Source organism: Lissotriton vulgaris, chromosome 7, assembly GCF_964263255.1.
Source record: "Lissotriton vulgaris chromosome 7, aLisVul1.2, whole genome shotgun sequence".
NCBI classification, from domain to species: domain Eukaryota; kingdom Metazoa; phylum Chordata; class Amphibia; order Caudata; family Salamandridae; genus Lissotriton; species Lissotriton vulgaris.
In genome coordinates, this window is record NC_141695.1 from 338403182 (window position 1) to 338424345 (window position 21164).

At 44.6% G+C, this 21164-nt stretch overlaps 1 protein-coding gene across 1 annotated transcript in view; it reads left to right on the top strand.

Moving 5' to 3' along the window:
• SAXO3 (stabilizer of axonemal microtubules 3) overlaps positions 1 to 19476 on the top strand; it is an 83041-nt gene extending 63565 nt beyond the window's left edge. The window contains exons 4-5 of the mRNA XM_086928667.1: positions 10512 to 10639; positions 18918 to 19476. Coding sequence (XP_086784793.1) covers positions 10512 to 10639; positions 18918 to 19326 — 537 coding nt within the window. The 3' untranslated portion in view covers positions 19327 to 19476. The remainder of the gene's footprint in view (positions 1 to 10511; positions 10640 to 18917) is intronic.
• Positions 19477 to 21164: the final 1688 nt, after the last annotated feature.

Here is a 21164-nt window from a genome sequence, read left to right on the forward strand (position 1 = left end):
GGTCATGTGCCTTTAGCTCCTGGTCCTGATTCCTGGCCAGCCTCATTTTCCTGATCGCTCTCCTCCTGCTTCCCGTCTCCTTACAGATCTTTCTACTCTTGCTTCTGTTTCTCATCCTGGTCCTCCCACTTTGTCCCGATCCCATTCATCCACCTCCAGATCCTCCTCCGGGTACTGAACTGATCTTTCGTCCTGATCCTCCTGGTCCTGTTCTTCCTATTGTGGAACTCTTTCAAGCCTGGCCCTGTGTTTTTGATCTTACTCCTAATCATCCTGATCCTGCCCTCCCACTGGATCAGGCCACTTGGGTCCTCCTTGCCCTTGTTTCCTGCTCTTTCTTGTCCTATTTTCCATGGATCTCCTACTCTTGGTTTTCCTAGCCCTCTTGGTCATGCTTCACCTCTTTCGTCTATTTCTCTGATTTGATTCCTCCTGGTTTTGATCCTCCTGCTCATGTGCTCCTGCAGATCCTGGACTAAGACTGTATTCTGGCAGGTTTTTGTCTGTTTCTGGCCTTTCTAGCTCAGTCTGGATTCTGGTAGCCCTTCCTCTGTTTCTGGCCTTACGAGCTCCCATCCTGGTCCTCCTTCACTTTAGTCTCATAGTTCTCTGAGACCTAAACCTCCTGACGCTGGCCCTCCTGGTGCAAGTCGCTGTGCTCCCAGCCCTTGTCCATCTGGTCTTCCTTTTCCTGGTTCACCTGGTCTTCTTTGTCATGGTTCACATGGCCGTGACCTTACAGCTTTGGGCCTTCTATTTCTGGTGCCCTGCTCCTTGCCCTCTTGCTCCTTGTCACTTTGGCATCTCTGGTTTTGATCTTCCTGTCCCTAGGCCTACTTGCACCACTGATTCTGATCTTTCTCTTTCTCATGGCCCTGGTTCCCTTGGTCTTGAGTTTAATGAGTTTATTGGCCCTGCTTCCCTTGATCTGACTCCTTCTGTGCATTTCTCCTCAAAGTCCTGGTCCAATGTATGGTCCTCCTGAGTCTGGCCTCAGCTCCTTTTGCTCCTAGTTGTCCTTTTCATCCTACTCAGTGGTTAATTTGTGAAAAAAAGTACTTAGCTCTCAACAGGAGGCAGTTTGTATCAGCCCCTTGCTCCTATTAGCGCCACCCATATCAGAACTAACTACTAACCATGAAACCCTACAAGGGGAGAGGATGAGGCTTAATGGCCAGAGCTGCTGACTTTGGAGCCGGGGAACAAGGTTCGAGTACAGGCATAGGCTCAACATCCTGTGATTCTGGGCAAATCACGTATTCTTTCCGTACCTACAAAAAATGAATGTGTCCCTAACTGGTGCTCATGAAAAGTGCTCCAATACCTTTGGGTCGAGTTTGCATTATAAGCGCCGGTGTTGACGATTAAGTGCTGGTGCTGAGCACCGGAAAACACTGGCTCAAATTGAGCACTGATCCTACTACTCCTGATGTTGGTCCCCATGGTACTAGTCACCCTGGTCCTGTTACTCATAATCCCTCCTAGAACTGTGCCACCTGTCCTTGTCCGGGTCCTTGACCTGGTCCTCCTGGGCTTAGTCCTGGTCCATGTAATCTTTGTCCTTATGGCCCTGATCTTGTTGTTCTCTGCGTCCTCTGTATCCTAGCTCTCCTGCCCCTTCCCACCCCCATGCTTTCCTTCTGGTGTTTCTCTTCCTCCTGTTTCTCCTGGTCCTTCACCTACTGCCCCCTCACCCAGGCACCCCAATGCCATCATCAGGTTTTTGTTATACTTTCTTTTTCAGCATCTTCTGAATTTTTATGCTAAGGGATTGTGTGGAGGACAAAAAGAAAGCCCACCAGGGTATTTCTCAAAACCTGTATTTTTGTTTTTTCCTTTGCCGGAGCAAAGTACTAGCAGGACTTGACCCCTAGTATTGTGTTTAAGGCACCTTCTGCAATTATCTATGCATAGACAGAAAATTTCAGGGTTTATTATTGGTAAGTTAACTCACTTGATGTTGAGGTATGCATGCCTTTCTGGTCACAGGTTTGAAGGGTCATAAATTAGCACAGAGTGTTAAGGTGCCTGCTTCACTTTCACAATATAGGGTATAACGTGCAGATGACGGACGTGTGTTTTATCGAAGAAAGATCAGTAGGTTAATAATCTTGCTGTAGAGATCCTTGCATTACTTGTAGGCTTGAAGTTACAATCCTGGTAAACTAGCTGCACAAGTAAAGTGCCCGTGAAGAGCTCCATGTAAATTGCAAGGTATAATTTGAAATCTTGCAGCTTTTTAATTCTATCTTTCATTATACTAAGGTTGATAAATGGGTATCATTGGATAGTACTAAACATCTACTATAAGTGCTTAAAGATTAAATTAATATTGTGTGCAATGTAAGTGTTTTTTATGGATCGACTTAACACATATTGACAGATACATCTGGTGTTCTCATAGTCCACATATAGAACTCCATATCTCACAAACATTTTCAGCTTGTGAAAGTCTAAACACATTTTTAGATCTCAGTTTATCTCTGGGGAACCAATGAAGTCTCATGTTGAGTATATCTTACTTTCCGCTGATGGGCAAGGCTTAAGACTCGGTGGGAGCTTCATCACCTCCAAGCCAGGACCCAACTCAGACAAAAGGTTAAGGAAGCATTTCTATTACCCTGCAGGCCGGTGCTCCCAAGCAGCTGAGCGAACAATGAATGTGTATCGGCACTGCTTCCTAGTCCCTCAGTTGGCACCCTTCACCAGGCTACAGACAGTATGACTAGTTGTATCCTGCGGAGGTGCTTGAAATCAGTCTAGGCACCTCACCCAACGTTTATGTTGTCCTACAAACGTGCAGATCCTACAGATTAGTGGGAACTACACGACAGGACAGGCATGAATTTCAGGTCCATCTCAAGAGTACCTGGCAGAGACGAGATCCAACAGGATCCCACTCTGTTCCCGCATGATCCCAGGGTGGAAGTTCCTCGGTTTGTGACAGTGTGTGAGAGAGATTCCCTTGCTCTTAGTGCATCAGCAAGAAGAGTATCCTCCGTATGTGACAGTGAAAAGATTTCCGCCAGTCTCTACCAGTGTGTCATTGCGATGGGGGTCTACAACTGTACGTGGCACTAATAGAGCTTTGTGCTCAATTGATTAATGGACTGAATTAAAGAGGCCCTTTATAATGGCATAACAGTGGCCTGAATTCACTAATAGAAAACTTTAAAAAGATAAAATGAAGTATTCAAAAGTCCACACAACCCAGTTACATAGTGAAAAATAAACAACGAAAGGAAATGACAGGGCAGTTACCTTATACAGTGAGAGTTACTTCTCAGAGAATCAAAGCAGTTAACCAGACCTCTCATCCTCCTTCTGACTGAACCTCAGAATGAGACTAAAAGGCTCATTTAGACCTTGACGGGCTGTGGTGGCGGCAGAGACAACGCCATTGGGACTACTTCAATTCCCATAATTCTAAATGGCGCTGGGGATGGCTTAGGGAAAGGGAATGGAAGACCGCCAATGTTATGGCAAATGCCATATCTCTGCCCTCTGTAAATGGTTCCTTAGATTCAAATGCGTATGTACCACCTATGGAACACCCCTCTTGATGGACAGTAGGAGGCTTTTTGCATTATTTTAAAGTTACTTTCTGGGTCAAAATATGTATTGTGCTGGGAATTAAATCCCAATTCACTTTTGTGATGCCAAACCAATGCAAGGTGTTAGTAAATATAGGCATTAAATTCCTTTGGGCTTTTTTGCACCACACTGACATGTTGCCTTTGCAGCACCCAACAATCTGCCAATACAGAGTACGTTGCCTTCTCGGCACTGATGTGTAAAAATGTTTAGACTACCTCCGGTTCAGCCCCCATCCTCAATTCCCTGGTTGGGTAGTAAAAGACAGCTATAACTGAGATGCAGTGGGTTCGTCTAATCCAGGGGCCCTGATGCCACTGCACCTGCTGCATCATAGATGGCTTTGCCCCTACTCAGGTTAGTGAAGAAGAAGCAAGAGTACTCGCCTCTCTGGTCAGTCTCCTCTGGGATTGGCCTACGTGAGGTCTGCCCTCATCTACACTGCTGTGTGGGTCTACGTGACGTCTGCCTGTGTGGGTCTACGTGACGTCTGCCCTCATCTACACTGCTGTGTGGGTCTACGTGACGTCTGCCCTCATCTACACTGCTGTGTGGGTCTACGTGACGTCTGCCCTCATCTACACTGCTGTGTGGGTCTACGTGACTTCTGCCCTCATCTACACTGCTGTGTGGGTGTCCGCTCTCTTTTTAACAGGGCAGGTCCAGCAGTAGTTGGGCTGATGCTGGAAGTCTCCTTGAAAGGTTGTGTCACCAAGACTTTTTTAAAGGGTTGTAGGTTGGTGTGTTCCTCTGGTGGGGATTCATCATGCTTCAGCGTCCAGGCCACAGCGCCTTCTTGATTTTCTTCAGTGTGTTTATGCTTGCAGGTAGTTCGCCCACTTGGGTGTACCTTCTTTTAAGGTGCACCTGCTTTTAACATTACTTCAAAGATGGTGTCGAAAACAAGGTTATACTAAGGTCAGCAATAATTTGCCATGCATTTATTTATTTATTTAGCGGTTTTATGTAGCCCCCCTGCATCGCCAGACCGCTACCATGCTGAATTAAAAACCAGGCTTGTGCAATAGCAACACTGCAGTCATTTGCAATGAATGACCTTTACCCAACTTTCCTCACTCGCCACCTTGACAGAAGAACAGCAGCGCTGCTGAGGCTGGTCTTGTTCAGAGGCCCCGCCCACTTGATATCAGAATTAAAACAAAGGTCACAGCTCCGAAAATATCCAGAGTCGGAAAAGAAAAGCTTCCCTGGCATCATAAGAGATTATTATATAAAGGCCTGGCTCAAAACACAGCTGCCCGTGCCCTTGAGCAGGCTTGAGTTACCTGCTGCCGAATGCAGGTGCCCGGGAAGGCGGATGCAAGGTAATCTGTGCCGCCCACGGGCTCTCAGCGGGGCCTCATGGTCTGAAGGCCAAGGAGCTCGTGTGATGAGCCATACTTTCCAAAGCCGGCAGCCCGCGGGCCAGAGGAGCAGCACCCCAGCCCCATTGACGTAACAAGGTTGCCATGGGCGCACAAATGCTAATAGACCCCTCCCCCTCTAGATCTCAGCTGGATAGTAAAAGATAGCCATAGCTGGGGTGCAGTGAACTGCTCATGCTACATTAATGATCGTTCTTCCAGCTCCTGAAATGCATGCTGGGAAAATGGCCCTGATGACCCTCCGTATAGACTGGACACAATTGAGGCCTCTGAGTTTAATCTTCTTCAAGCCGGGACTCAACCAGAAAGGACAGATGGCCTAGTCCAACTGTCCAGACTGGCTGAAGTCTGCAGATAACACTCTTGCACCTGCCAAAAGCAGAACACATAAGAGAAGCAAACCTTCTGCTTCCTGGTTTAATGACAAACTGAGGGTCTCAAGACAAGGTATGTCATAGGCAGGAACGCAAATGGAGGAAGAACTATAACATGCTGGAAATAGAGAAATACAAACACTGCATTACAGAATATAAAAACCTCTCACTGAAAGAAAAATCTAATTTTTGTATTAAACAAATGGAAATGGCTAGAAACTCTACTAAAGAACTTTTTCAGACCGCTACTAAACTTACTATGATGCCGACCAGTAACTCTGCAGGATGCAGTCAGGCTTTCTGCAACTCATTTGCTAAATTCTCTCAGAAGAAGTGGAGGGAATTTTCAAAATGTTTTCCACAACAACTGTATTCGTCTTATGGGTAACGCCACTTCACCTCTGATCTCAGAAAAAAAAAATTGGGGAATTTAATCACCTCACAGTAGAACAGGTAAAACAGGGTATCCCGGCCACTAAATCAGAATCCCCCTTGAACCCATGTCCACCTGCAACGGTCCAACTTGCACCTGACATTCTGGCTGACGTAAGAGTTTTAACGCCATGTTCAGTTCAGGACACTATCCTAAACAGTGGAAATTGGCCTCAGTTCTCCCACTAATAAAAAAGCCAAATTTAAATCCATTAGATCCAAACAGCTACCAGCCCATCTCCCGGCTTCCTCTTCCAGCCAAGATAGTGGGGAAGGCCATGAACGTGCAATTGACTTCTTTCATAGAGAACAACCATCTATTAGGCACAGTTTGGATTCAAAAGTAGCCACAGCACTGAAACGGCGCTAATCGTAGCACCGCGGAAATTAGGTCAACACTAGATAGGGGCGGCAGTGCAGCCCTTATCTTACTTGATTTGTCTGCAGCATCCGGGATCAAAGATGTAGACCTGGCCTTGCTCCGTTCCTTCCTTTCTGATCGTGTTCAATCGGTTACCCTTAAGGAGTTTACATCTGACCCCCCTTTGCCTGGCCTGCGGGGTCCCTCACGGCTCATGGTTGAGCCTGACTCTGTTTAACCATTATGTTACACCCCTGGCCAGCTTGATTAAATCTTTTGTGTTCTCGTTGGTATCCTACACGGACAACACCCAGATTTTGGTCTCGCTGTCTAACAGTAACCTTAATATGTGTGAGTTTTTCTAAAACTGCATGAGCACAGGCAACACTTGGATTAATGACAACGGTCTTAAATTGAAGTCTTCTAAGACCAAAGTCATCTTGTTTGATAATAAAGTTTCTTTCTGGTCCTCTTCTTGGTGGCCTCATGATTTAGGGACCCTCCCTATGCATATTAAGAAGGTAAAAAACCTAGGTGTAACAGTTGACGAGAACCTTACCTTTAGAGATCAAGTTAGCACGGTTATTTCAGCTTGATTCTATGCGCTTTGAATCATAAATACAATTGCCCAATTCATTTCCTTAACCTATTGTATTGTATTGCATTTGCATAGCACTTACTAACTGTGGCGAACCGTAGAAACGCTTTTTTCAGCAAGTAGCACGCTACTCTTGTACCCATAGAGGATTCGTGTTGAATTAGTATAGTGGAACATGCAAGTACATTTTAATTGGTGGATAGGTTAGTCCGCTATCTGGATTCAGAAGGATAGCAGAGGAAAAAAGGTTTGTATTTATATAGCGCTTGTTACCCCTGATGGGGTGTTGAAGCATGCTACTCCAGAAACCCATAAAGGATTAGTGGTGAATTAGTATGGTGAAATATGAAAGTAATTTGAGTAGTGGATATTAGTCAGTTATTTGCAGTGAGAAGGATAGTGGAGGGATAGAAGGGGAAGAACTGTTTGCATTCATATAGCACCTGTTACCCCTGATGGGTGTTCAAGCGCTTTTCTGGTGAGTAGCATGCTACTCCGGAACCTATAAGGATAGTGTTTAAAATTTGTATTGTGAAATATGAAGTTATTTGAGTGGTGGATACTTTATTCAGATATTTGGATAGAGAAGGGTAGGTGGCGGGATAGAAGAGGGAAAGAGGTTTGTGGAGTGGTGTGGCTCACTGGTTAGAGGCGGCAGACCCGGAAGCAGAGGACGGCCCGGGACCAGGGTTCAATTCCCGACGCGGCAGGGTCGTGGACCAGGGTCAGCGGAATCGATAATTCTCGCCTCGGTGCCTACTCTAACCAGGGATCACACTCGGCAACTCTGGGCATTAGCTTGCCTCATCTCCACAACGGCCCCCCACATACGCCGGGGATGCCTGGTTTCACCTTGGAGATACCCAGTAGGGACCATCTCACAGGGAAAGCCAAGACGGGTTCCCCAGCTGTCTACAGTGCAGAGATACCCCATGTGGGGTGATTTAGGTGCTTTACAAGACATCATTACATTAGATTATTTATATAGCGCTTGCTACTCCTGATGGGGTTTTGAAGCGCTTTTTTGTCGAGTAGCACGCTACTCTGGAACCCATAAGGATTAGTGTTGAATTAGTATGGTGAAACATTAAATTAATTTGAGTGGTGGATATTTTAGTCAGTTTTTTGGATTGAGAAGGGTCGGGGAGGGGTAGAAAAGGGAAAAAAGGTTTGCATTTATATACCGCTTGTAACCCTGATGGGGTGTTGAAACGCTATATTGGTGAGTAGTACGCTTCTCTGGAACCCATAAAGGATTAGTGATGAGTTAGTATAGTGGAATATGGAATTTGAGAAGTGAACCTGTTAGTCTGTTATTTTGATTGAAAAGAATAGTGGAGGGATAGAAGAGTCATGAACTTTATTTATTTTATTTAATTTCTTTTTTAGGTCATAGCAGTAGGAGGAGGCTTTTGGATGAGTAAAAAGGGTTTTTGGAGGGGAAGAGTCAGAAGGAAGAGTTTAGAGGTTTGTTTTGGGGGATCGGTATAGTAAAAGAGGTGTCTGATGATGCAAGGAGGGGTAGAGTAGGAGAGAGTCTAGAAGGGGTTATTTTGGGGATCATAGTAGTGGTATGGATCTTGGGATACATGAGAGAGTGGATGTAGAGGATACATTGATAGATGTTTAGGGTGAGAGATATGGTAGTGCATTGGAAAGAGTAGTAGAAAGTAGTTTGAGATGAGTCATGGCTAGAAGATTTCTCAAGAGAAGTATAGGCTGAGAAATAAGGTAGTGCACTGTAAAAGCCAAATTAGAAGAAAGTGATAAATATATAGATTCATAAGTACATTGAAAGTATATAGCTGCATAATGGAGGTAAGTATATGTGGATTAAAGACATTGATAGAGGTACAGGATGAGAAATAGGGTAGTGCATATGCGTTCGCAGGTGAAAAGTAACAGACACACAGATCCAAGAACATAGAGGTACAAGGATGCAAAATGGAAGCAAGTAAATGTAGACTAAAGATGAATTTTTATTTTTTTATTTTTTTTAACAACATAATTATTTTGCATGTTTATACAAAGCAATGCACAAAGATAGGCACATACCTAGAGTGAAAATAAATTGTGAGTGGGTATTACTGAATGGGAACATGGGCAGCATTTCTGGCCTTGGACCAGGCTCGAACAGGCAACTGTCCTTGTCCTCTCCGCCCTTGGCTGAGACGCCCTAACCCTGGCCTTTTATAGTCCTAGTAATCAGGTGACCCCTCCAGCCAATGTGAGCCCTAACACTATCCAATCACAACAATCCCTCTGAAATCTGGAACCAGTAGGAGACCAGGACCTTACAGCCAATTTTAGCCCTAGTCCAAGCAACCAATTAGTTTTAAATACCCTGATCTCTACGTCCAATAGAGGCCCTAGCCCTACCAGTTGTCCCAACCCAATTCCAAAAACCCAATGGCACAGGAAGCCCTAGTCCCTAATTTCAATAGAAAGCCTAACCCTACTCTTAGTCCCAACACCTAGTCCAGCAACCAATCACACCAGAAGCCTTAATAGCTACTTCCAATCAAAGGCCTAACCCTAGCCCTAGTCCCGCCCGAGTACCACCCTAGTCCCAACAACCAATAACACAGGAAGCCCTAGTTCCTACTTCCAATAGAAATCCTAACCCTAGCTCTAGTCCCAATCCTACATTGATTGAATCACAGACCCAGAAACCAAACAGAACCCTCAAATACCCAACCAATGAGGACATTAACCCTAATCCAATAGAAACGTCAGATACAACCATCAATCGTTGTACAGATGTACCAAACAATAGCAGACTATATAAGGTCCCAGCTACCTCAGACAAGGTTTGCTGGCCAGGGAGTTGGAGGCTGCTGCTCTATTCAGAAATCTCCTCGGAGACAGACAGGCTCAATCGACACTTTGGACTTCTGCAGGTAAGGGCCTTACAAACTTGTCCTGTAACAATATTGTTTGAATAAAACTTTACTCCCTCTCCTGGCAAAAAAACGAAGTCCACAGTCCCTATTGAATACAGTTTAAACAGCACACAGCAGATGTTGCTGTCTCAGAGCACCCTCTGATGTAGAATATCCCTGTTGCTGGGGGGAGGGGGGAGGAGGGTGGGGACTGAAGACAGTTGTCACTGCATTTGTTCTATCTAGGTTAATGGCATTTACCAAAATCTGCAAATAAGATCCCTGAACAAACTTCTGATTTTGAAAAACTGTGCAGCGCGGAAGGTCCTGAATGTTCCCAGATTTTAATCTGCTTCCCCTGCCATAGGCAGGTTACATTGGCTACCCTTAAAGCAGCGTACTATGTTCAATACCCTTTGTATCTCATTCAAAGCACTCCATAAACAAGGCCCTGTTTATCTGAAGAATAGCTTCAAATGGTACTTGCCCAGCAGAACACTGCAGTCTAGCTCTGCCAATATTTGGGATGTTCCTTCCTTTAAACGTTCTTCATGGGGAGGCAATAGCTTTGTTACCTGTGCTGCTTTGAATTGGAGTAATCCGCTTTTGGATTTTAAATCTGCTACTTCCTTACTAACATTTGGGAAATCCCTAAAAACATGGTTATTTAGAAAGTAGTAAGGCTTCTGATCCTTGTCACTAACAGCGCCAAGACGCCTCAGGCATTTGTGTGCTCTACAAGCTCATTCATTCATTCATTCATTCATTCATAATATGCCTCCTTCAGGTTGCATTCGTGCAATTTGTGGTTTTGGTAAAGTCCTTTTCTCTTGACACAATGTCTCATGCCTCCTTCTTTCCATTTCTCCTACTTCTTACATGCAGGCCCTGGTTGCCACCACTGAGAATAAAGCTGTGGCTGGAATACCGTACTACATCAGAGACCAGGGGATCCTCGCCCAGACAGACATCTATGCCACAACCACAAAGCGAGACTTTCGTACTTATACAAAGTGAGCATTGCATATGAGGTTCAGCAGTAAACCCTATGGATCTTTCTGTATGTTTGTAGCTCCACTGTTTTATTTCTATATCGTGTTGTCTTTGTCTCTTGTGTACACTATTTACTCATTCTATCTTATGTATTTCTACCTATTTGCATGTTTTGTTTCTACTTTTGCTTTATGATCTCTTTCTCTTTTCTTGCCTCTCTTGAGCTCTGTTCCTCACACCATCTTATTGCCTATGAGTATTTCTCTGCACTCTTTCTGTTCTCTCTGGTCAGAGATAGCTTCTAACATTATTTTCAACTTCTTTAGTAGATTGACTTCTAAGGTTTTCAAATATTTAAAAATATCAGTGGTGCATTAGGAAGTTCTGTTCTTCCTGGTTCTTCATTGTGTTTTTAGTTGTGATTGAGTCCATTGCTCTTCAGTATGTATGTATATGGTATTTCTACAGCATGTTTGTGAACAGTAAATGCATTTGATGTAGTGTTCTCTAGAGAGGTGAGTCATCAACTCTTTCCTGATGGATACAGGCATGTTGTTCCATTTCTCGGGTGCAAAGATGTAAAAAGGCCAAATGCCTTATTTTTTTTTTTATATACTTCTTATTTTTCAGTATGATTGTGACCTAGCTTTGGGTGTACCTGGAATCACCAGTGATAAACTTGTCCGCAAGATAAGCTTGGGTATTGGTCATAACTTTGTAAATGATGCACCTGGTTAATGAGGCTGGTGCAGGATGGCAAAGGGAGCCAATGGAGTGCCATCAGGATGGGGTGATGTGGTCATATTTTTTCAGGATGAGATATGCCGCATGTGTAGGATGCTCTTAAGAGGTGCCAGTGTGTTGTATAGGAGGCCATTGAGTAGGGCATTAGGACCAGCCAGATGCAAGAGTGCAAGGGCTTGAACAGCAGTTCTGAAGTCTCTTTCCTCTTTCTGGAAGAAACCTATTTAAGAGTGTCCAATGATGTATGAATATGCCTGGTGAATTTTATGTAAACCAATGTGGCTCTTGGAGTCTGAGTGTCAACAACTGATCCTACATCTTTCGTTTGTATGATGGAACAATGCAGGAAAACACTCTGCATACCTTAACCACACATTTTTTACCCTGCATTTTTTTAGATCGCATATTCTTTTTAAACGTATGCCTTTACTTCGCACCGTTTACATATATATATTTTTAGATATAGAAACAATGTATTTGCGGGGGGATATCCCCCACACCCTTGAACTTACCTTAAATGCATGGTAAATGCATATGTTGTAAAAGCATATGCATTCTAAAAACATGCATGGTAAAAAATGCGTGGTAAAGGTACAACATTGTAAAACCCGCATTGTAAAGGCTGTTTCCCACATATTTCTAATAGAATCCTGCTCTCTGGATTTCTAATAATGAATGAAACTGCCATTTGTTCCTTAGGTATTTGATATATCAATCAGCCTATTGATGCCTGGCAGTGTCAAACGATTTCTAAGCTTCTGAGAGTGTTTTTGGGTACATGCTGAGGTCATTAGGCCTCTGGATGTCTGAGAGTGACCACTGGTCTCTCCGTGCTTAATAGTGCTGGGAGCAGCTTAGCTGATACTTATGGTTGGCCATTGATATGTGCTAATGTGTACAGTCCTCTGATTGTCTACTATTGTCCAATGGACCCTGGGTGTTTCATAGTGTTCCACTGTCTCGTGTGTCTCATGATTATTTTGTTGTGTCCGATATTACCAGTTGGTCCAAGTGTGGGCATCCTATTTATTGGGTTTGGGTTTCGGGATCTGTAGAAATTACAGTGATTGTTAGCAACAGCACTCGTTGCTCTCACCGGCAACCCCGAGGCTGTAGCCCATAAACAATCACCAGGACTGACGCAAATATCAAGTAGTGATTATTTTCAAGGTAACCACAGGCCACCATACATTATAACCTGGTGATAGGCATAACATACTTTGGGGCATATTATCAAGAACGGCTTTAAAAATTATCGCCGGTTTAGCGGCAGAAAACTGCAGCTAAAGCGGTGATAATAGAAGTCCATGTTCTGATGTGAACATGGGCTTCTATTGGAATTCTCTAGGGCATATTATCAAGCCCATTATCGCCGCTTTAGAAGCAGTTTTTCGCTGCTAAACCGGCGATAATTTTAACGCCGTTCTTGATAATATGCCCCTTTGTGTTTTGTGGCTTCGAAAAATCAGGCAGTGTCTTCTCTCGGTTTGTGTATCCCTTGTACAGCTCACTCGCCGTTCTCTTCTTTTCTCTTCATCTTGTTATTTATAAATGTCTCAATTATTTAGACTGTGTTTTCCGTGTTATATGATCTCTTTCTCCTCCGTCCCATTGCCCCTTTTCTCCTCGTCTCTCATTCCTTTCTTCTGCTTTGTTTTTCTTCCCTTTCTATTTCCATCTCAATCATCTCTACTTCATTCTCTTTAAATAGTTATCTATTTATCTATCTCTCAATCACCTATCTATCCATCCATCCATCCAACAGTCTGTTTCGTAATCACTCTTAACCTTTCTTGATCTGTTTTCAATACCCCAGCGCATTTCCTATCCTCTTCTTCATTTTACCCTCTGTCACCCCCCTCTCTTTCTCCCGCTTCATTTTTAGGTTTCGCCTAGCGGAAGCTGCGCTCTGCGCAGCTTTTCCGCGCAGGCGAAATCCTGTTGAGAACCGTAATGTGGCTTTTGTTCGGCCCTCGTCCTTGATTGGCTGGCTCCGTAAACGGAGCCTTGCCATTGGACGAGGGGCCTGTCCGTCAATGCCGGACCAGACACGGGGGCGTTCCCGACATTCTTTGGCTTTTGCCGACGTCACGCGACGCCGGGAACGCCCCCGTGTCTGGTCCGGCATTGCCGGCACTTCTACGAGAGCGCTCCAGCCCCTCCCGCTGGAATCCTTTAGCGGTCGGGTCCAGCAGGCTGCAAACGAAGCCCCCGCCCGCGTGACTGAGGCGGCGCTGGGTCCTTGGGCCTTCCCTCCCCCTGGATAGCCCTGAGGTCGGTGGTTCCCCCCCCCCCGAGTGGGTCCTGTAGACCAGGGGGGCCATCGGTGCGAGCCGCCCCTTCCCGCTGACTCGCACCGCTCTGTGTCTCTCTGCCTGCCTGCAGCTCCGCGCTGCGAGAGCGCTCCAGCCCCTCCCGCTGGAATCCTTTAGCGGTCGGGTCCAGCAGGCTGCAAACGAAGCCCCCGCCCGCGTGACTGAGGCGGCGCTGGGTCCTTGGGCCTTCCCTCCCCCTGGATAGCCCTGAGGTCGGTGGTTCCCCCCGAGTGGGTCCTGTAGACCAGGGGGGCCATCCGCTCTACAAGACCCGACCGGGCCGATCGCGTCTCACGCGGGAAGCGTGAGACTTGTTTTATGTCTGACGGGCTTGTCGCGGAGTCCATTATTTTCGTTCTCTCCGGCTTCTCCGAGGCCGAAGAGAAGAAGATGGGACCGAAAGTTACCCACAAGGTGAGTCCGTAAGAAAAGCTAAGTATGGGGCGCGTGATTCAACAAGGGTACTGTACGGCACGGCACGGCCCAGCCCATGACGGGGGGAAGTGGAGGTGTAAGGTACCAGGCTTGTAATGCATTTGTACGGTCTGGCTGCGATTAAGGCCCTCCATTTCCCCCATGGTGGGTCACAATGCACCTTACCGGGTGGCCCGGGATGCTCTGTCCCGAGTTCAAGCGCACTTTCTTTCAGCCCTTGACAGGGCGCATCTAAAGCTACATTTCGGGGGGGCTACTAAAACAGATTTGCCACAGAATTAAGGCCCCACTTGTGTTGTCCTCAAAGCGAGGTCAGACCACCAAGTGCAAACGGAACTAGTCTTGGAAGGGTTTCAGCTTCAGATTTTTCGGTTCTGGCATCAGCTCCCTGAAACAGTTTCCATTTCATGCGAACTCTCTGCAGCCCTGCCTGCTAGTGTGCGTCTGCCAGTGCGCTCCGGAGCGCCCCGACTGCAGCCTCGCAGCGCACTGCCTGACTTCTGGCTCAGCGATTGTGTGAGTAGCCTTGCGTCTTTTTTTGTTTATAGTTTTCACATTCATCCCAGTGGCGCGAGGTATGCTGTACGTTCTATACAACACAGCAACAGCATACCAGCACATAACTTCAGGTTCTACGTTGGTATATTCAGGCTTTGTGGGGGAGTGAAAGGAGATGGGTTGTGCCAGGGTCCTATTCCATTTCGGGCTTGGGACACCTTCCGAAAATGCCCCCCCTCAAGAACGCAATGTTTCATTTTAGAGGCGGTGACTGCAGCAAATTAGGAACACAGATATATATATATATATATATATTGCGTTGGTTTTTTTTCTTGTAAAAAGATCAAAATGATAAAAGGATGGAATTGTGGAACGGACATAACTATTTAGACCAATAAGAAAGGGGATTTCATGTTAAAAAGCGGCTTTTTGGATATGTTAAAACCTGTATTGTGACGGGAATTGAAAATGCATAAAATATTCATTTTTTGCTTGCTCATCAGTCCATGCAGAGATGGGTTTAAAGAGCAGCACGTTTCCCATTGCACGAGGGCATGTCTGGGTGATCATTTGATGAACGCCTCGGTAATCACACAAATAGGAAAATAAGTAAACAGGAAAACAAATCCCCAAAGAACTTGCTCCTAAAACAGCTTCGAAGCTATTTGACTAAAATCCATAACGGTATAATTGTGTTATATTCAACCGCACCTTCCGTTGTTTATACATGTATGGGGCTAGACTAGGCATGTGTTGAATTGAAAAGATTGTTGAAATGTGTTCTCTCGGATTTTCAACGTTGTGTTGAGATGCATGCTTTTCTATAAGGAGATTGAGGTAGTGCCTTGAAAATACGTTTTTAGAGCGCTAAAGGGCGAGGCGTCCTCACAACAAGCACTTCAGCAAAGTAAGTTGAAACGAAACAACAGTTCAACACCAAATTCAAAAGTTAAGCACAAACACCAGGGGCACTTTATTTTCTGTGTAGCGCTTTAATTACTGCTATATTCTCTCTCTGAGTATCTTTCTTCCTCGATAGTTCTACAGAGGTTAGGAAGTAAGGGATTAAAGAAACGGACACTGTATATTGCCCGGATTTACATCAAAGAAATGTCGAACGGATGATTACGCCACACTCTGATACACATCCCAATTGACGTGCTTGCTCCAAAGCTTCCTTCTCTCGTGTGGTGCAATATCGTGATTTCTAGTGCCAGCCATGTATGCTACTCACCAAACTTCTCCATATCACACTTTATGTTTCGCTTTAAAATTAGGTGCTTGCCAAGGCTGCTCGATTTCTGTTCGATGTTGTGCGCTGCTTTTCCAATTGACAATGTGTTTTCACATGAATGTTGAATTTCAAGCAGTGGAGGCCTTTCTCATTTAGGCAACATTCTGCATTGGACGAGTTGTCAAGGGTCTACCTCCCCATTTTCTCCTCACTCTCTATCCTGCACTCCTTAGATTTTCTTTTCACACTCTCTGGCTTCTGCCCTCCTTCCTGCTCTCTTCTTCTTACCTGTCCTCCCTATCCCTTCTGCCTTCTCTCACTCTATTCCCTCTGCCCTCCTTCTTGCTCTCTCTCTTCTACCATCCCTCTCGTTTCTGCCTTCTTACTCCCTCCTGCCCTCCCTTTCCACCTCTCTTCTGCTCTCTTTCACCTTCTTGTCCTCCATCTCTCTCTTGTTCTCTCTCCTTCCTGTCCTCTCCTCCTCTAGCCCTCATTCTCCTTCCTGCCCTCCCTCTCCTACCTGCCGCCCTCTCCTTTCTGCCCTCTCTCACACACTCCTACCTTCCCTCCTGCCCTCCCACTCCTTCTTGCCCTCCCTCTCCTTCCTGCCCTCCCTCCCTCTCCTGCCCTCTCTTCCTTTTGACCTCTCTTCCTTCTTCCTTCTTACTCCTGTTCTCCTTAACTTCTATATCTATCACTTCTTCTCTTGCACTCAGTCTCCATCTCTCTCCCTCTTGCCCTCTCTCTTTATCTTACACTCTCTCCTTCTTGCCCTCTCTCTCCTGTCTTCTCTCACACTCCTGGCTTCACTAACATGATTTATGAAATAACTTGTATTCTAATTCACTGTGCATCTGCAACTAATTGCATTATAAATGCGATCCATATTTCTGTGTAAAGTAAAACACATCAACGTTTTACACATAATTCAAAGAAGTTAGAAAAGACCATTTGTCAAAAGCAATACCAAAAGCTCAAACTTTAACAAAGGCGAAACCATTGCATTGTAAATGCTTGTTTCTCTATGTAATCAATGTAGCTACCTTTGCCTAGATCTATTTGTCTTGCTCTCCCTCTTTAGTCATCTCTTTTGCTTTATCTCCTCACTGCTCTTCCCCTACCTTGTCTCTGTTTTGGTTTTCCAATATTCCTGATACATTTTCTAGATTGTTCTAGAATAACAGAGTTCAGTTTCCTAGACCTCCTGGTACCAAGGACTCAGTCAATGTGCTAATCTAAGACAGGAAACCAGTTGGATTGCAAACACCCCACAACCCACTGAGCAGTATTTGAGTGAGATGTGCTTCTAGTAATAATCAATCCCATAAGACGAGGGACAATTAGTGGAATCCCAAAACCTCTTTTATTAATGAAAAGCACATTTAAGAACACTAGGACAGGAGGACTATATTTTAAAGATGTAGTTTAAAATCAAAATCCTATATGAATTGTAACCCCAATAATATTAAACACAATAGCAGCAGCACCGTTTTCCAAAAGCATTAATAAAAGGAAGAACTGCAACATGATTGCAGTTGTACATCTAAAGCAATTCTATGTCAATTCTGCAACTTCTAAGCACCTAAACTAATTTGAACATAGATAAAAATGAAACCTATTTAAAGTTTCAGTGCTGGTTCACACCTTCATACCTGTTTGAAAAATTGGGCTTCTGTTCAATATTATAGCTAGGCCTGCAATTCTTGTCATGGGAGGCCAGCTGCACCGATAAGTTCAGCAAGTGAAGGCTAAGTGCATTCCTTGCCTGTAGCCTTCAGTTGCAATAAGTGATATTATTCTGCAAGGCCTGTCCCACTGTCCCCTGGTGTGAAGCCCCCCTCTAACTTCTTAGTGTTTGTGCTCAGCTTTTATAACATTATTTCACTGTTGAAATTATCAGCCTTCCAGAAACTCTTCAGAAATCCACAATAAGTAATGTAAAACAGAACAGTCAGCACTTAGATTAAATAATGCAAACATATGCAAGCAGTATGATAAAAACCTTGTGGTAGACAGTAATATAAGCTAAATGTGTATTCTATTAACCATGCTTATTTACTCTTGATTTCCTGATTAGCACATGTAACTCAAGAATGGTAATGCTCAAGAGAAAATACATAATATTCATGTCACTCTTTCTTACATAGTTTGTCAGACCCTCTTTGTATATATTTATCTCTGCCTTCTTCGGCTGCCTTTCTTTTGCCCTTTCTACCAATTTTTCATTCAGTCCCTCTGTTTCTTGCAGTCATTTGTTTCCTTGCTTTCTTTACACACTCTTCTGTTTTCATATGCTCTTTTCTCTTTATTTCTGTTCCTTTCTCTTTTGTTCTTACCTTTTTCCCTTCAAGCCTAATTGTAATGCCAAAACTTGTTTTCATTCTTTCTTACGCATAATGTTTCCCTAGCTCTATGTTATTTTACTCTTTCTCTTTTACTCTCATTCCACACTTTTTGCCACAACTCCCTGTGACGCTCCCTCTTTTGCCTTATCACATTGCCTGCCTCACTGCCTCTTCTGTCCTTCTCATGTTCTGTCTTTCTGTCCTTCACTCGCTATATTTTACCTTTCTCTTATGTTATTTTCTATTTACCTCTCTCTCTCTCTCTCTGTTGCTTCCCATCACCTTTTTAGTGAAGTAGTGTGGCTCACTGGTTAGAGGCGGCAGACCCGAGAGCAGAGGACGGCCCGGGACCAGGGTTCGATTCCCGGCGCGGCAGGTTTCTGGACCAGGGTCAGCGGACTCGATAATTCTCTCGCCTCGGTGCCCACTCTGATCAGCGATCACACTCGGCAACTCTGGGCATTAGCTTGCCTCATCTTCACTAACGGCCCCCCAGACCGCCGGGGATGCCTGGTCTCACCCTGGAGATACCCATTAAGGGACCATCTCTCAGGGAAGCCAGGAAGGGTTTCGCAGCGGTCGAAGCGCCAGGACGCCTACGGGTAGCAGTGCGCTATATAAATGCCTACACATTTACATTTACATTTACATTTAGCAGACCTTTTCTCTCTAACTCTGTCTTTCATTCTCTGCTTGTTAATGTGCTTTTTGTTCTTTCTTCCTGTAGGAAGGAGCTCGAGGGCTATCCCAAGAAAGACATCCTTACATATTGGGAGAGCGAAGACTACCCTAAGGCCTGGGGTCACGGCCTCAAGGAGAACCCCCTGTCCAAAGAATCCAACCCAGCCCTCAGACGCCCTGGGCCAATGCGCGACACAATCCAGTTTCCCATTGCCACAAAGCTGCCCAGGATCCCACCTCGGGCTGCGCATGTCCCACACCGCGGCCTCTGCACCCTGGCCCAGGAGACCTACCAGCTACCTCTAGATGTGAAGCAGACCCAGGACCGCTCCTCCTGCCTGGAGACACCTTGGAGCCTGCCACATGAGGGCCCGTTGCCCGCCATCATGGCTATCCCAAAGATGTACGAGACGGAATATGAGACCTACGGGAGTGAACAGCCCGTCAACATTTGATTATGTGATGGAGGTGTAGATAGAGCTATCTCAGAACAAAGAGACACCACACAGCACCTTGAAGAGGAAGGCGAGGTGTTATGCTGAGCACCGCTTTATGTGTTGTGTTCACATATATATATATAACATAATAAAGAGAAATTTAAAGCGACCTACCGAGTATAGGTGTGACTGTGAAGGGTGCCAGGTCTGCGAGTAATGTACACTGGCACCAACTCCAAATCATATCATTTTTCTTGGTGGAAAATGGAGGTGCCCAACAGCAATGAGCCTTGCTTTGAGAACATTAATTCTCTTCTAAGCCTCTGGTTCAAAGCATGTAAATACTGAATGGATGGATGTGGAGCAGCATCAGTGAGTGGGCTACTGTGGGATGATTGTGTGAGTGATTGTATGTTGCCCGAGGCCTCTGTTTTACAAAGACCCTAGATAAGAATGATATAAAAAATAAATCTTCGTAAAAGTTTAATTGACGAGCTTCCGCAACCACAACCTGATGCTCTCATAGGCCAAGCAACCACTTATAGAAGTATTCACTTAAGTTGTACTCTTGATCAACTTTCCAGCTCATGGCCGCTGCTTCATGAAACACTGTAGTAAAATACAAAATGTTATTTCGTGATGGAAGGAAAGCACCTGTCATGTAACTCTCAAGACACTACACATCCACTTGCTTTCAATATACCACTAGATCCACAACCCCGTTCAAACAACAAAGGCCCACATTGGTTGGCCAATATGGTTTTTCAGATTACTAAATCCTTTGAATTTGCTGGCACATTATGACATTATGCTGGCACCAATCATTCCTGGTTATAACTCTGATACTAGTTTTTCACTTACACTAACCACTAACCACTTCCACCTTTTTCCTAAAATGGTCTGCGTCTTTTATTCTAGTTGACTGATAGACCCCCAACTCTCACAACCATAACATCTCCATCAATTTTACAATAGTTTTGTCTCTTCCCTCATCTCTCACAGCATAACAACATTTTAATGACCACTCTTTGTTTAGCATATTTCAACAACTCTTTGCCTATTTCTTCTCGTTTGTGATCTAGATCCATTCTCTTATCTACTCCAATGCGTTCTTTGCACACCATTTCTTTGTTGTACAACTACATATAACATCCCTGGTCACTTTCCCACTAAACAGGTTCATCACTTTGAGTTTCTCCATGGACTAGGTTCCAATCTAGAATGGGAATCCGCCATCTATTGAAGATGAAGGGTGACTCTCCTGCGACACTTACCTACATGTTCATAGCTCATGCTTGAGGACTTATCTTCAGTTAAGCCCTCCTTGTTACTTTCTTGGAATACTTTATTAAAAATCCCCACTAATCTGTTTCATAAGAATGACACAGCCTTAGGCAAAGGGAGAGAAAGTGGAGAAAATCACTATTCTCCATCTCCTACTGTCTTCAAAAATCTAAACGAAAACTTTCAAAAACATCATCCTTACTTCAAATATTTCTTTTTCAACTTACAGAAAATTTGGTTAAAACAATTCAAAACACTTTATGAGATAATAAATCATGACACTGGCAATCTTGCACTCAGAATCCCCCGCTCCCGGGTTAAGTACCACAAGATGTGACATATTTACCTCCTTATTCCTATTCTAAAGACGATTAGCGATGAACTTAACACTTCTACCCCCTTAGAGCCCTTACATATAACAACATCAAAAGAGATAACCCCTATGGACTAACTCGGACCCCATCTCTGTAGGCGAAACGACAATCGTAGTCTCCAACACCAAGCTATCAATACACACTGCTGGCCCATTGCATATCCTATGGCCTAAAGATGGCCATGTCAAACTAAAGAAG